This window comes from Lindgomyces ingoldianus (genome assembly GCF_010093535.1).
Source record: "Lindgomyces ingoldianus strain ATCC 200398 unplaced genomic scaffold BDR25scaffold_48, whole genome shotgun sequence".
NCBI lineage: Eukaryota > Fungi > Ascomycota > Dothideomycetes > Pleosporales > Lindgomycetaceae > Lindgomyces > Lindgomyces ingoldianus.
The window spans coordinates 367,399-382,029 of NW_022985209.1; the positions used below are offsets into that span (position 1 = coordinate 367,399).

The 14,631-nt window shown below is 34.2% G+C and overlaps 3 protein-coding genes across 3 annotated transcripts; 1 reads left to right on the forward strand and 2 right to left on the reverse strand.

Annotated features, from left to right (window-relative positions):
* Positions 1-3,310: 3,310 nt before the first annotated feature.
* BDR25DRAFT_361933 (uncharacterized protein) lies at positions 3,311-3,546 on the reverse strand (the record flags this gene model as incomplete). Its single annotated transcript, XM_033696513.1, has 3 exons — positions 3,311-3,387; positions 3,423-3,436; positions 3,467-3,546. 3 exons carry the CDS (start codon positions 3,544-3,546, stop codon positions 3,311-3,313), a joined length of 171 nt encoding a protein of 56 aa, XP_033541031.1.
* A 1,611-nt stretch (positions 3,547-5,157) lies between these two features.
* Positions 5,158-6,373, forward strand: BDR25DRAFT_319445 (uncharacterized protein; the record flags this gene model as incomplete). The annotated part of the gene is made up of 3 exons (XM_033691826.1): positions 5,158-5,343; positions 5,401-6,205; positions 6,261-6,373. 3 exons carry the CDS (start codon positions 5,158-5,160, stop codon positions 6,371-6,373), a joined length of 1,104 nt encoding a protein of 367 aa, XP_033541032.1.
* Positions 6,374-6,783: 410 nt separating this feature from the next.
* On the reverse strand, positions 6,784-6,996 carry BDR25DRAFT_243093 (uncharacterized protein; the record flags this gene model as incomplete). The annotated part of the gene is made up of 1 exon (XM_033685804.1): positions 6,784-6,996. A coding segment is annotated over one exon (213 nt), but the record flags the coding sequence as incomplete, so codon positions are not given.
* Between the last annotated feature and the right edge of the window lie 7,635 nt (positions 6,997-14,631).

Consider the following 14,631-nt stretch of genomic DNA (forward strand, 5'->3'; position numbering starts at 1 on the left):
TAAGTTTATATAATATAAAGTTAAGTAAAATCTGTTTTTTAAAATATACTAGGTTAGTTAGTTATAATCTTTTTATTAGTGTATATATTTTTTATATTTTTTTTAAAAAAATGTATACTTAATATAAGTATAGTTTTATATTAATTTATATATAGTTTACTTTAGTATATGTTATATAAAATATATTTAAATTATAGTTAGCTATATTTATTCTATATTTTTAGCTATATTAGTATGTTAAGGATTAGCATTAGCTATATTAGTGTGTTAGAGATTAGCATTAGCTATGCTTAGTTACAGGCTATAATTAGTTACATGCTATAGTTAAATATTATTATTATATGTCTATTACCTATCTAATAATAATTTGCTAAGCATTATGCTACAACTATATAACAGCGCAGGCAAGACAATAGGTCTAAATGCAGTAGGAATCTAGTTAGAGGCATATAGAAGTGCGTGGGGACTTAGAACCTAGGAATGCTATTAACACCTATACGCCTTATATAAAAAATATTAGAAAACTACTAAGCTAGCTAAAAAAAAAAAGGTGTAACTAAATATTTAAAAAAATAAAAGTAACTATAAAAGATAAAGTTAAGTTATAGTTAAAGCTAATATAAAAACTTATTAGATAAGTTCTAAGCAACTTAAGATAAAATAATTTATAAAAATTATTATAAACTATTCTTTAACCTAAATAACTTACTATAAAGATAGAATAGTAAGTAACATAAATAGCACTAAAAGTAAGCGTTTAAAGATAGAAGTGTATTATAAGAGGGATAAATTGCTACTAGGCCTTACTTGTTAGAATTTATGCTTATATACAAAGTACAGGTCATGTGACCTCTAAACAGGTTAGGGGAGGCCATACTAGCCCGCTCTAGGACATCCGGCCTTACACCTACCTTAATGTGCTAACTATTGCTCTAAGCAAGCTTTGCTTTTACAGATCATTTATAAACTGTTGTAGTATTTTATATTTCTAATAACACTACTTAAACATGTTAAAGAAACATTAAATGTAGCTTACACTTTAAGCTTTTAAATAAAATATAACACTTTTTAAGCAACACACTGCAGCTATCTATAGGGTTTTTTAAAAAATAATAAGTAACTAACACGCTAGATAACTTTTCTAAGCTAATTATATAGCTAACTTATAAAAGCTAGATAATAATAAAAAGTAGGTAATTATTTAGCACATACTTAAGCTAAATACACAAGGATTTCCCCCCTAGCTAGTTGCTATAGCTAATATAGCTAATTTTTTACACGCTAAGTGTAATATAAGCTATATTAGTATAAACTAGCTTAATATATTTATTAAGTATTACTTAAAGCTTAAAGTAAAGTTTAAGTGTAAGTATAACTATAAAAAAGCCTTTTATAAAAATTTTATAGTAATTTAAAGCTAGTTTAACTTTATAAAAAATATTAAAGCTAAGTATAGCATCTAAAATAACAACATGTACAACTTTAATAAAATAGAGTTTATAATAAGCTAGATATCTACTAGAGCAGTTATTATAAGTTTAAAAAAATAAGAATAGCTAAAAGCAGTCTAGCTAGGTAACTAGAAGTAGACAATAGCTATCTAGGGCATTAATGCTAAAAAGTAGGCTATTCTGCTTTTTATTATTTTTTAGAGTAGTAACTACTTTTTAAACTAGTATAAAAAGAAAAATCTACTTTAAAATTAAGTTATTATAATCTCTAAGCGCAGCTAGACTACTAATTAGCTTAGTCTAGACTAGTTAAAGCACTTTAATATGTATATAAAGAAGTGTACTATTAGCAGCTACTGTCTACTAGTTATTAATAGCTATAAAAGCTATAACTTACTTTATTTTTAGTAATAGTATAAAAATAATAAGATTATTATTATTTATATACTTTTTTACTTATTACACTTTTTATAGCTACTTAATGTAAGTTATTTTACTTTTTTAAAAAAGGTGTATAAGCGCTAAGCTAAAAACCTTATACACAACTAAATTACTTATATTATAAAAATAAAGTTTCTACTATACTTTAAAGCAGCCTATAATAGTATAATTACTTTTAGTAATATTTAAAAAAGTGTTTAAAACGCTAGATTAGTTTCTTTTAACTTATAATAAGTTATAATAAGCTTTAATATAAAGTTGTGCACTTTATTACTACTACTACTTATATATAATAAGCTCTAGCAGTTATAAACTCTAAGTAATACTTTAAAACTTAGGTTATAATTAATGCTTATAAAAATAAAAATTTAAAAGTATATAAATAGTTTACTAACTTTTATAGTTAAAGTGTTTAAAAAAGTTTTAAAAAAGGCAGCAATAATTATGTATAAGCTAGTGTTAGGGTAATAGAAAATTACTAAGCTTTAAGCAGCTAATAAAGCTGCTATGTAATATAAATTATATAAAAAAAGTAAATTAAAGTAAAAAGAACTTTAATAATTTAAAAAAGCTTACACTTAATAGCTCTAAAGAAGTTTAGAGCGCGCAGTAACAGAAAAAAGGCAAAAAAGTAGGTGTAAGCTAAAGTAGGTAAGCTATTCTAAAGGCGCTGCAGATAGTGCAATTAGACTAGGCATAACACATAAATGTGTAAGTAAAAAGTAAAAGTAGTATCTAAATAATATTCTAGGCTGTACTATACTATATAGTGCTAGAGCGGGTTGTTATAGGCTATAATAGAGTTTGTTAGGGTAGGGTCTTAGCAAAAGTAAGCAACTTAGGTTTGTAAGCAACTCGCCTGTGAAGTACGTTAAAGTTTTATAAATAACTTAAGTAATAAATTTTTTAGTATAAGGACTTTAAAGATACTAAAGCTAATGCGCTATTACTATAACAGCGCTTTAATAATAAGAAGTAGATATTAAGAAGAAGTAAAAATATAGCCTATATTTAAAGCAATGCTTTTTCTAATAGTAGTTTTAAAAATTAACTAAGCAGTCGCTTTTATAGCTTTTAATATAACTATCTTATAGTTATACTTTTATAAGCTTTGTCTATTGTCTCTACAACTACAACTACTCTATTTTCGCTACATTAATTCAACCTTCTCTGCCTAACATAGCACTAGTGCACAGAAGCATCTTAGTTACTTCTAACATCACAGCCTTGTAATACACTTAAAGAGTTTTTCTAAAAGCGTTTTATATTTTTATAGTAGAGGTATTCTTTGTTTTTAAAGAGGGTTTTTTTTTCTTTAGTCGTGTATTTCTACTGTTATTTTCTTTAATTATGCTTTCTTAAGTATATTTTTACTTTACTGAAGTCTCTTAAGCGTTTTAAGTTTTCTATTAGTTTCTTTAGTGTTTATTTTCAAGTTCAAGCGGGGCAGTTAGGTCAGCGTTGTCAGCGGGACCTCGAACACGAACAGTTACCACTACATCACCGCAGCACAGGCCGCTCCACGCTGACCTGGCTCAATACCTCTACCTCAGCACCGCAGAGAATTCTGAGACCCATGTGTGCATAATTCGCAGCGTGAATAGAACGGATGAGAATTCCCCATCACCACGCCATGAGGCAGAGAATGAGGCATTGCGTGGCCCGTAACATTGGTTCACGTGCGACAAATTGAACTATTCTTCATTCTTAATCTGCAAAGTAGGTGGATTTCGATAGAACTATGTCTGAACTCCTTCGATATACTTCTGATGCGCCTGAAGAGGTGCCATTCACGGTCGTTTTCGTCTGGAGCGCACCTCGGAGAGACAGGCGACCGAAGCCACTAAGTCGCCACCTCTCGGTCCATTAGATGATGAAGGACCACCGACGATATGACCACAAACTCCACCTTCAAGACTAATTACCCTTCAAGCCATGGCATCTTACCGGCATCTTACCGTAGTCGCACAGCAAAGGCCTCGGCTGCCCTGGGTTTCTTGCGGTGAAAAATACTTCTTTAAATTCAACGGTGCCCCAGCGATGACCCCGGCCTGCCATTATTAGAGGCTGCCTATGATGTAACCGGGTGTGCGCTGGAGCTAGGATAAACAGCGCGCGGATCATAGGCATCTGACCGCAACCTTCAGGAAGGCATTCCTTCGCCTGACGTGTCGATTCACACCTGCACACCCCTAGGCATCACAAATTATGGCATACGTCTCCCCCGCTACTCATTTCATCTTTAAAGCGCGCGCGATCCGAAAACCCCGAGACCGGCCGTACAACGTATTAGATACACCTGCGGCTCCTGGCCTTGGTCCTTCTCATCTCCGCCCGCTACCCTTTCGAATTCTCACCCCGTCCGGCATCGAGTCGCCTGGGTTCACCCTCAGTTGCAGGCACTCTTAAACAGACCGGCTTCTGTATTGGGGGAAATAAGGCGGCAGTTGCCGCAACTTCCGTTTGTTCTACCAGAGACAGTGCAACTATGAGCTTCCAACGTGCGATGTCGCCCACAAAACATGGAGTGAGTCTTCACTTGAATCGGTTCGGGTAAAATCTTACCCACCATAATCTGATGGCGCATGACCATACTCTCATAGTCTCGGCCCCGCTGATTGCACAGCATGTGGTGTGGCGAACGATTTTTCGTGGAAACTTGTGTACGACTATGGGGCTAGAAACCTTGGTGCTGTGTCCTCATCTCATGTCCTATTTTAGTTGCTTTAGTGACGAATGGCGCAATTGAATAATCCCAGGTTTAGCTAGGAACTGGTCGACTTTCTAGCGTCAACACGTCTTAGGTGCTCGAGTGATATCCAAGATCCCAACGAGTGATTGAGGTTTAGGAGACTGCCGTCGATCCCGGCGGTGTAACGTTTTCCTGTCTGCACAGCGTGTGAGTTCCTTATCTGGTAAATTACGGTCCGTGTCGTACAGACCCACACCTGCGCGCTCCGTGTAGTACGAGGTGCTCCTAGCTAGCTCTCGTGGTTCGTCACCATTCCAATACTTGATCTCAGCTCGCCTCTCTTCTTGATCGGTAGATATGTACAACTTTTGGTCTCGCTATAAGAAGATCGTCGTTCTACATTTCGTTTGCGGCTTTAGTCAAGGTTGTTTCTTATAAATGGCGGCCAATTCTACTTTAGCAAGAGCACTTCCAGCTTGGACACCTCCACCTTTCCTCCATAACCCTAACTGCGATTATGCAGCGGCATGGCTAGCAACTCCTAATGACACAATAGAGTCTGTTGTCACGGTCATGAATGACATGTGTAACACCACGGGATTACCCGATCCAACGGATTCTCAATGGATCCAGTGGTACCTCTCGGATATATCGGATATAAAAGTGGACGAGCTTTTTAATTATACTATTGAGAATTGCACCAAGTCGCTCTGCCGTGAGTTTAAGTGGGAAGGGAACTCTGACCTTGCCGGAAGAGGCGTGAGTATCTTGAAATGGGCAAAACTACAAAGGGGTTTATCTAACTTTCCGGTATAGATGATGGTGACATACTGGCTGGAAGGAGCGCTTGCCTGCGTCTACGCTATGTTCTTATACGCGGAGCGGACGGCGCGCTTCAGGAAATGGACGACTGCGCCACCAATTCTGCTGGATCTGAGCACTGCGGTTATTGACTCTTCTGCAGAATTCTTGAGTAGCATGCTTCTGTTCTGCCTAGCGATGCTCGTGGCAGCATTACACGGCTACGCGACTGCGCTAACCACAAAAGACGGAATTACAGAAGCCGAGAGGATTGGTTTGGTCTTCATGGCTGTATTCACTATCCTCCCTCCGATTCTAGTTCAGTGCTTGATAGGCCCCCTGCGGAGGAAAAGGTTACGAATCGGATTATGGGTCCTCATCTGTCTTCTGGCTACGTCCGTCCGAGTTTTAGCTGCGGTTACTCCATCACTGGAGATAAGTGAATTAAAATATGGCAAAGGAGATATACAAAAGCAGAATTATGAAGATCTGTGCGCACCCCAAGCCATCTACTTGTGGCGCGCATTGAAAGGATTCGAGATAATCGCGCCGGTTGCGCTTGCTTTCTCGGCCGTAACGAGGATGCCGTGGCTTCAACATTTTGAGATTTTCGACGTGTACCGGTCTCTCAGGTGGAAGCTTCCCGCTGCCCTCAGCTTTGGTGGCATATGGGTGTTCCTGGCTATTTTTTCCGCGTATAGACAGGAACAGGGACAGGTGAGCGGGGCTTCAAACAAAGAACGGGCATGGGGATTCGGTCAAGTCCTCGCTCTAGCCACATGGGCACCTGCTATTGTGGATTTTGTGTATATTTTCCTCTGTAAGTGTTTCATCAACTTACGGGGCGAATGCACCGCTAACATATCATTTGACAGTCGGGTCGGAAAGGGGGCTGCAAGGACGAATGCCCGAAAATTTCAAGGTCGTTAAGATCGTAGAAGGGGCTGAGGACACTACGGTGTCGCTTTTAGTTACAAATTCTGATTAATTAACCTTTCGTCTAGTGCCAAAACAGCTTCATGGTATTGCTCTCTATGGAGGGGAACTAGGCAATACACTAGCCACCGTGTCAGGGTGCTTTTTCCCCGGCGCGTTCTCCCCTCTCTCCAGTCCCTTTCGGCGAAACCGCTCCGCCGCCTCGCAATCCCTCCAATATTGTAACACCAACGCTAAAATTGCGAACGTTAGTCAACGTTTCTATATGGTCGTTCCCATGCGCCTCCTCTCTACCCTCGAGCGATCGCCTATTCATTCCTTTTACCCCCTGTAGCTCTTTTGAAGCTGCACCACCAACGCCAGGTAGCTAAGCTGACCACTGTATCTGGATACTTTGCCCAAAGCACTTTCTCATACGTGTCTAGCGCTCGCTAGTTCATGTCCTTTCCCAACCTACCTCCCCTAATTCCGTAGGACTGACGCTAGGTTGCCCCTGGTAGCTAGTGTATCTAGATACGCGTCTCCTACCGTATCCGCTCTGGTGTTCGGCACTCGCTGAATCTTTTTCTCTGTCGACTCGCATTTGCCCCAATCCCATAGCGCTCCCGCCAGATTTTGGGCGCTATTCAGCGTCTCTGGGGGGTTCTTCCCAGGTGCCATCTTCCCCCCTTCCAATGCTCACCGGTTCGTCTACTCTGCCGCGTTGTATGTCCCTTGAAGCTGCTGCACAGACTCTTGCATGAGCTGAGAAGGAGTCATATGGTAAGCGAATCAACAAGGTACTGAGATCCAAACAAAGTGGATTGCACGAGTGTATTGTAAGGTCTGAGGAGCTCGATAGAGCTCTGGGCTGATTATATACTATACGAGAAAGGAGCTATGCCTAATGAGTGAAGAGTGCAGTACATGGGTATGATATCGCGTGAGACACGTGCGACATAGACGTCAGGCTGCTAACAATCGCCAGTGTGTTAGGCAGCGTGGCCAACAGTACGTAGTACGTTACGTTTAAGCTTTTTTCTGCTAGTAACTTCTTAATTTAGTAGTACTTTTATACATAAGCAGTAAATTAATTAGCAAGTACATAACATAATAGTAACTTCTTAAAATCCTTATACTTTTGTACTTTTTATAAGAAGTTTTGTTAGTCTAGGTTAAAATTGTTCTAAGAGAAGCCTTTTAGCCTAGATAAAGTCCTCTAGAGTAGTTAATTTACTCTTTATAGCCCTATAATGTAACTAGTTCTTTTAGAGCTGTAAAGCCTTAATTATACAACCTACTAAGTAGTTTCTATTAATTATAACTATTCTTCTACTTTTAAAAAAAGCTCTCTTATAGTTACAACTTGTTAAAAGTATACAAAGAAAATTAAAAGTAATTTTAAAAAGTGTAAAGTAGGAGTAATAACTAACTTTAAGCTACTAAGTAAGAAGTAATTAGAATAGTAGAGATCTCTTTTTAGCTATAAAAAGGTCTTTAATGTAGCTATTATAGTATTATTACAGCTTTATTATTTTCTACTATTTTTTATATAACCTTAACCTTATAAAAAGGCTTATGTTAATAAAGAGAGTTTGCTTATAGCCCTTATTATCATACTTGCTACTAAAGAGCTTATGCTAGTAAAGTTATAAATTTTTTTTTATTACTTTTTATTTTTTTATTAATATAGTTTTAAAAAACTGCCTTTATTAAAGCCCTAGCTTACTTATGCTATGCTAGGTGCTTACACTAGTAGTTTTTAAACTAAATAAGTTATAATTAAAAGTTAAAAATAGTTACAATAGTGTAGTATAATATAAGTAGATCTATAATAATTTTTTTTAGTATAAAGTTAGCTTTTAGATCTTAAACATAACACTATTTTTAAAGTAGTAATTATTACTTTTACTTTTAAGCTCCTCCTCTATCTTTGTAAGCTTTATATATAGGTGCTAGAGGTTAACTATAGTTATCTAGATAGAGCTGTACTTGCTGTTACCCTTAAGTCTTTTTATTATAAAGTAAATAGACTAGAGAAACTTAATAAAATAATTAACCTCCTTTTACTCTTTTTTAAAGATAGTTTTATAAAGAGTAGTAGCTATTAACACATTAGCGCTTTATTATTTACATAAAAACTTACTAATAAGCTCTTTTAACTTATAGCAACATAAAAGCATAAGATATATGCTATGCTAGTGTACTCTACTGTTCTAAATAAAATTAAAAGTGCTAAATCTCTAAAAAAGATTATTAGCTAAAAGTAAAGCCTAAAAAGTTATAAAGGCTAATTATTATTTATAAGATGCTAGCACTATGTTAATAAAGTTATATAACTTACTTATACCACTCTGCTGTTAGTATAGCTTAAATTAATTATGTAGAGCAGCTTAGGCTAGAGCTTTTTTAAAAGTAGAGACTCTCTAGCTATATATAACTGCCTTAATAATAATTTAAATTATATAGCTAGCGCAGCAGATATAGTGTTTAGTAGTAAAAAGTAAGTAAAGCTTTTTAGCTAAAATTATAATAGTCTTTATATTATTATTTAACATATTATTAGTAATATAGTTATAGAATTTAAATATAATTTTATAGTTTTTAAGCACTTTAATAATCTTTAGCACTTAATTCTCTTTAGTGTAGTCTCTATATAGATTATTAAAGCTAATAAGTGTAACGATTCTACGAATCGTTCCATCTCGGGTCGCTCAGATCCTATCCGAAGGGTCCCTGTATCGGCCCCGACCATGACTTGACCTAGTCCCCTGCAGTTACCCCTATTCCCTTATGTATTTAGTTGCACCTCGCCCCTGTAGCTAGCTTAGTAGTTTTCTAATATCCTTTTATACTAGGCCTATAGGTGTTAATGGCATTCCTAGGTTTAGAGTCCTCACGCACTCCTATATGCCTCTAAGTAGATTCCTACTGCATTTAGACCTATTATTTTGCCTGTGCTATTACATTATATTAGAAAACTTACTTTTACTAGTAATAGCTTTATTAATAATATTACATTAATTATTTATTTAACTATGTCTAACTCTAAAAAGTGTTTAATTTAGTTTAAGTTACTATTTTTATACACTATTATATTAAATTATTTAGTTATTATAGATAAGATCTTAAAAACTTTCTATTAACTAAAGCCTTTAGGTTTAGAACTTCTTATCCCCTATAATTAAAATTGCCTTTAGAAAAGTTATAAAGAGTGCGCTAAAGTAGAAACCTAAAGACTACTAATAACTTATTAGAATTAGAGACAACTACTAATGCCTAACTTTTAACTACTTTTAGACCTTAGTATAAAGCTTATAACACGCTCTAGCTATAGCTAAGGCAAAATGCCTACTACTAAAGCTAAACAACTACTAACCTTAACAGCTAAACCTTTTTTTATAAGACCTAAAGCTAAAAACTTACTAGATTTAAAGTTAAGCTCTAGTAGCATAGCCTTTAAAAACTAAGTTACTTAATTAAAGGCATAAGTTAAACAGCTAACTAGATTAAAAACTATTAGTTTTAATTAACCTTTACTAACTACTAAATTACTCTTAATAATGCCTTAAATTACCTTTGCTACACTAATAGTAAGAGACTTTTTAAGCACTTCTAAGCTTTTTTAAAGCTACCTTACTAAATGCACACTTAAAATTAAGAACTTTACAGATAGTAAAAAACTTATGTTTAAATAATAGTAAGCCTTTATTATAAATAAACTTAATATTAATTTAGATTACTATTAGAGTAAGCGCGCACGCATAGTGTTAGTATAGGGACACACTGCTAGTATTGCAAAGGAATACCTAGAGCCTAGATACCTAGCTAAATTAGATAATTTTTAGTTTAAGAATATAAAAAAAATAATTAAGCTTTTATAAACATACTTTATTACTAGTAATAAAAAGACAGAGGCGCAACAGGCGTTTTAGACTTTAAGAATAAGTAAAGAAGAAGCATTTTTTACCTTTAAAGCTTACTTTATTAGTGCTGCTATTAAAGAGTCTATATTAAAGTTAAAATAGTTTTTTTACTTATAAAAAAAGATACTACTTAGCCTAAAAGTACTAAACTTAGGTTTTAAACACACTTAGAAAAGCTTTTTTAAGTTAATAGTATTCTACCTAACAGCTTATAATATAAAAAAAAGAAACACTTTTGCTATTTTAAAGTAAAATATTAACTATACCTAATAATCTAATGTTAGACCTATTATAGATTAATCTTAGAAAGTTTCTAGTAATACATCTAAGGCAGTATACTATTCTAGTGCACTCTGACCTGCACCTATGTTAGTACCCTAATCTACCCTATCTACCCACTGTTAACCTAGCTAGACACCTGCCTCTAAAAAATAGATAACTTCTAGCAACTATTATAATTATAGTAAACTAGAACATTTTACTAGCAATTGTTTTATCTTTAAAGTATAAGAAATTAAAGTAAAGTAATAGAAATCTAAGAAAAAGTTTATAGATGTAAATAATTATAACCTATATCTTTTTTAAATAAAAAATAAAAACACTTAAGAAAACTTTTTATTCTAAGCTTAAATAAGTATAACTTAGTAAATATTAACTTATTACACTTATTTAAAGAAAAACATTTTTAAGTCCCTACTATTTTATGCTTAAAAGGCATTAAAGTTTAATTAAATTCTTTAGTTAATACTAGCGTATATAGTTTTTTATTTATTAACTTAATAATAGCTAAGTTCTTATTCTAATGCCTTTATATCCTTATCTAATGTTTACTTTTTAAAGTTATAGTTAAGGGCTTTTAAGACTAAATCTAAGTTCCTGTCTACTAGTATATCTGCTTACACATGTAAATTAATAGTAGAAGAATCTAAAACTACCCTTTTATAATTATAAACTTTAGCTTATAAAATTATATTATTAGTATTAAATAGCTATGTTGTTTTAAACTTTAACTAGATATAAAAAAAAATTAAATTATATAGTCTAATAGTTATCCTACTACTTATAAACTTTTACTGCCCTTACTTATGCAACTAAACTAGCCTGCGCGTAATAAAAAAGTAGAGTTAGATATTAGACAACACAACGCACTATAGAAAAAAGACTACATTTAGCAGTTATGCAGCCTAATAATTAACTGCATTAAGGGTTTACTAAGGCTACTAAAATTATACTGCTCTCTTATTACTTACAGTCTAAAGACACTTAAATTATTAATCTGCCTATCTATTAAGAAGTCTAGAATAGGTCTAAAGAACATTTATTTCTTTACTATTACTTTTATCTTAGCAAATGCTTTTTATTTTAACATAAAAAAAAGTTTTTTTTTAACTTTTATTTATAAAATTAAGTGTTTAATTAAAGACAAGTAAGCCTTACTATTAGATAATAAATGTAAAACTAAAGTATTAGTAAACCTTTAATTACTATCTAAATACTGTTAGTACTAAAATGTATTTAGCTACACTACAGCTTACTAATTACTAGCACATTGCCTATATAACTATAAGATTGTCCTTACAGAACCTCTTTCTAATAGTTATAGCCCTTTGTACAAATAGAATGTTAAGGAACTAGAGGTAATAAAGAAGTACATTATAGATAATTTAAAATATAGCTTTATTAAGCAAAGTTAGAGCTCTTTTGCATTTTTTATTTTTTATGTACAGAAACTAAATAGCAACTTATATATCTATATTAATTACTATAAACTTAATGCTATTACTTATAAGAATGTATATCTAATACTATGTATAGACAAACTTTTATTAAAACCTATAAAAGCAGCTATCTTTACTAAGTTTAATATTTACGCAGCCTTTAATAAAATTAGAATAGACCTAAGCTCTAAAAAGTGTACAACTTTTTAGATATAATATAGAATATATAAGTGTAAAGTTTTACTTTTTAAATTATGTAATAGCCTAGCAACATACTAGCGCTATATAAATAATGTATTAATTAACTACTTAGATAACTTCTATATTGCTTATCTAGATAACATTCTTATCTACTTTAAAAATAAAGTAACTTATATCTTTTATGTTAAAAAGGTTTTAGAGAGGCTACAGTAAGCAGAATTATAAGTAAAGATTAAAAAAAGTAAATGTTATATTACTTAAATAAAGTATCTTAGCTATATACTTTTAAACAAAGGACTAGAGGTTAACCTATAGAAAGTAGAGGTGCTACGCAACTAGTAAGCGCCTACTACTATAATAAGTGTAAAAATTTTTCTAGGCTTTACTAGATTTTATTAGCAATTTATTCTAAAATTTTTTTATATAGTAAAACTAATTATTACACTTTAGAGTCTTACTACCCCTTTTATATAGACTTTAGAGTGTAATATAGCTTTTAAAAAGCTAAAGTCTAAGCTACTAAAAATACCTACGCTTTACTATTTTAACTTTATGTTATAAACTAAAATTAAAACTAACGCTTTTAATAGAGTAGTAGTAGAAGTCCTATCTTAGAAACATAATAATAGAAATTAGTGCCCTATTTTGTTTTATAGTAAGGTCCTATCTAGTTTAGAGCTAAACTAGAAAATACATAATAAGAAGCTATTTACAATTATTACTATGTTTAAATAATAAAAAGCTAAGCTTACATTAGCAATAATAAGCACTCTAGTATATACTAATTATTAATTATTAAAGTACTTTATAACAATAAAAGTGCTGAATGCTTATTAGGTCTGTTAAGCTAAAAAGTTAGCTTAGTATTACTTCTAAATTAAGTACACCCTTAGTAAAAATAACACTAGGGCAAACATCCTTAGCTGCTGTAAATAAGATGTAGAAAATTTAAAAGCAGCTTAAACTAATAACTAGTTAAGAGTCCTACTTAGACTACACTAACTCTACCTTTAAATTAATAAGAAATTAGCCTAGTACTATAACGTACCTAACGGGTTAGCCGGCCACACGGGTTGGCCGGCCACTTTTGCCAAGCCCCCACCAAACTCTACCTATCTACATAATGCCTTAACAACAACACTAGATTAAATCTTCTAAAGAACGTTAGATATAGCTTGCTCTTTAGGCTCTTAAACAAGACTTAAAACTCTCCTTGCAACGCGCTGCAGCTATCTATAATGTCTCTCACACAACACTAAGCAATTAACGCGCTGGACGGCCTTCACAAGCAGAATGCTGGCCTAAATTAAGGAATCTAACTAAGCTTAAGGAGGAGGTAGTTGTTGAGTACATACTTAAGCTTATTACGCGCGGATTTCCCCCTAGGCTCGCAGCTGTAGCTGATATGGCTAATTCCTTGCCCGCAGAGCGCAATCTAGGCCAGGTTAGCTTAAACTGGACCAGTATGTGGGTTAAGCACTGCCCTAAGTTCACAATGAAGTTTAATCGCAAGTACGATTACAAGAGAGCGCTCTGCGAGGATCCAGAGGTTATCCAGGGCTAGTTTCGCCTAGTAGCCAACATAAAAGCCAAGTACAGTATCTAGGATAAAGACAGGTATAACTTTGACAAGTTAGGCTTCATAATGGGCCAGATATCAACTAGAGCAGTTGTTACAGCTTCAGAGAGACAAGGACAGCCAAAGGCAATACAGCAAGGCAATAGGGAGTGGACAACAGTCTGTCAGATTTGCGCACCTACTGTCAAGACAGGAGGAACGCTTGACGAAAGCTGCTACATAGTACGAGCAATAAGCTCGAACAGTATGTTGCTGCAAATTGCAGCAAATTGCAGCATGTTGCAGCAGTTTGCAGCAAATTGCAGAAAATTGCAGCATTTTGCAAGCTGGTCGCGCATAGGGCAAGTGCGCGAGGGACTCGGATCGGCAAAACAAAAAGCCGAGCAACACGAGTAGAGCAGAAAAAAAGGATCGATAAATGAACACCATCAATACAATCAATCAATCATCCCATACATCATATCCAAACCCATCATTCATCTCAGGAAGCCCAGAAACAGTGCTTCAATCTGACACAGTCATCCAGGGCATCAACGCGACAGGGTGGGCTATGAGATCACAGAGCTTCAAGCGGCAAATAAGGCTGCCACGCGACGTAGATCGCATAAAAGGAAGCAGATTCAGGCAGAAGGGACCTTAATAGTTAAGGATAGGGCTTGTCTAACTGCTCTAAAGGAGTTTAGAGCGCGTAGTGATAGGAAGAAGCTAAAGACGCAGGTGCGCGCTGAAGGAGGTAAGCCAAGTTAAAGGCGATGCGGGCGGTGCAATTAGACTAGGCATAACTTGCGTACGTGTAAGCAAGTAGCAGAAGTAGACTCTAAATGATATCTCGTGTTGTATTACTCTATACAGGGCCAAAGTGGGCTGTTTTGCGAGAGAATGGGGTGGTTTTGGTGGGGGCTTGGCA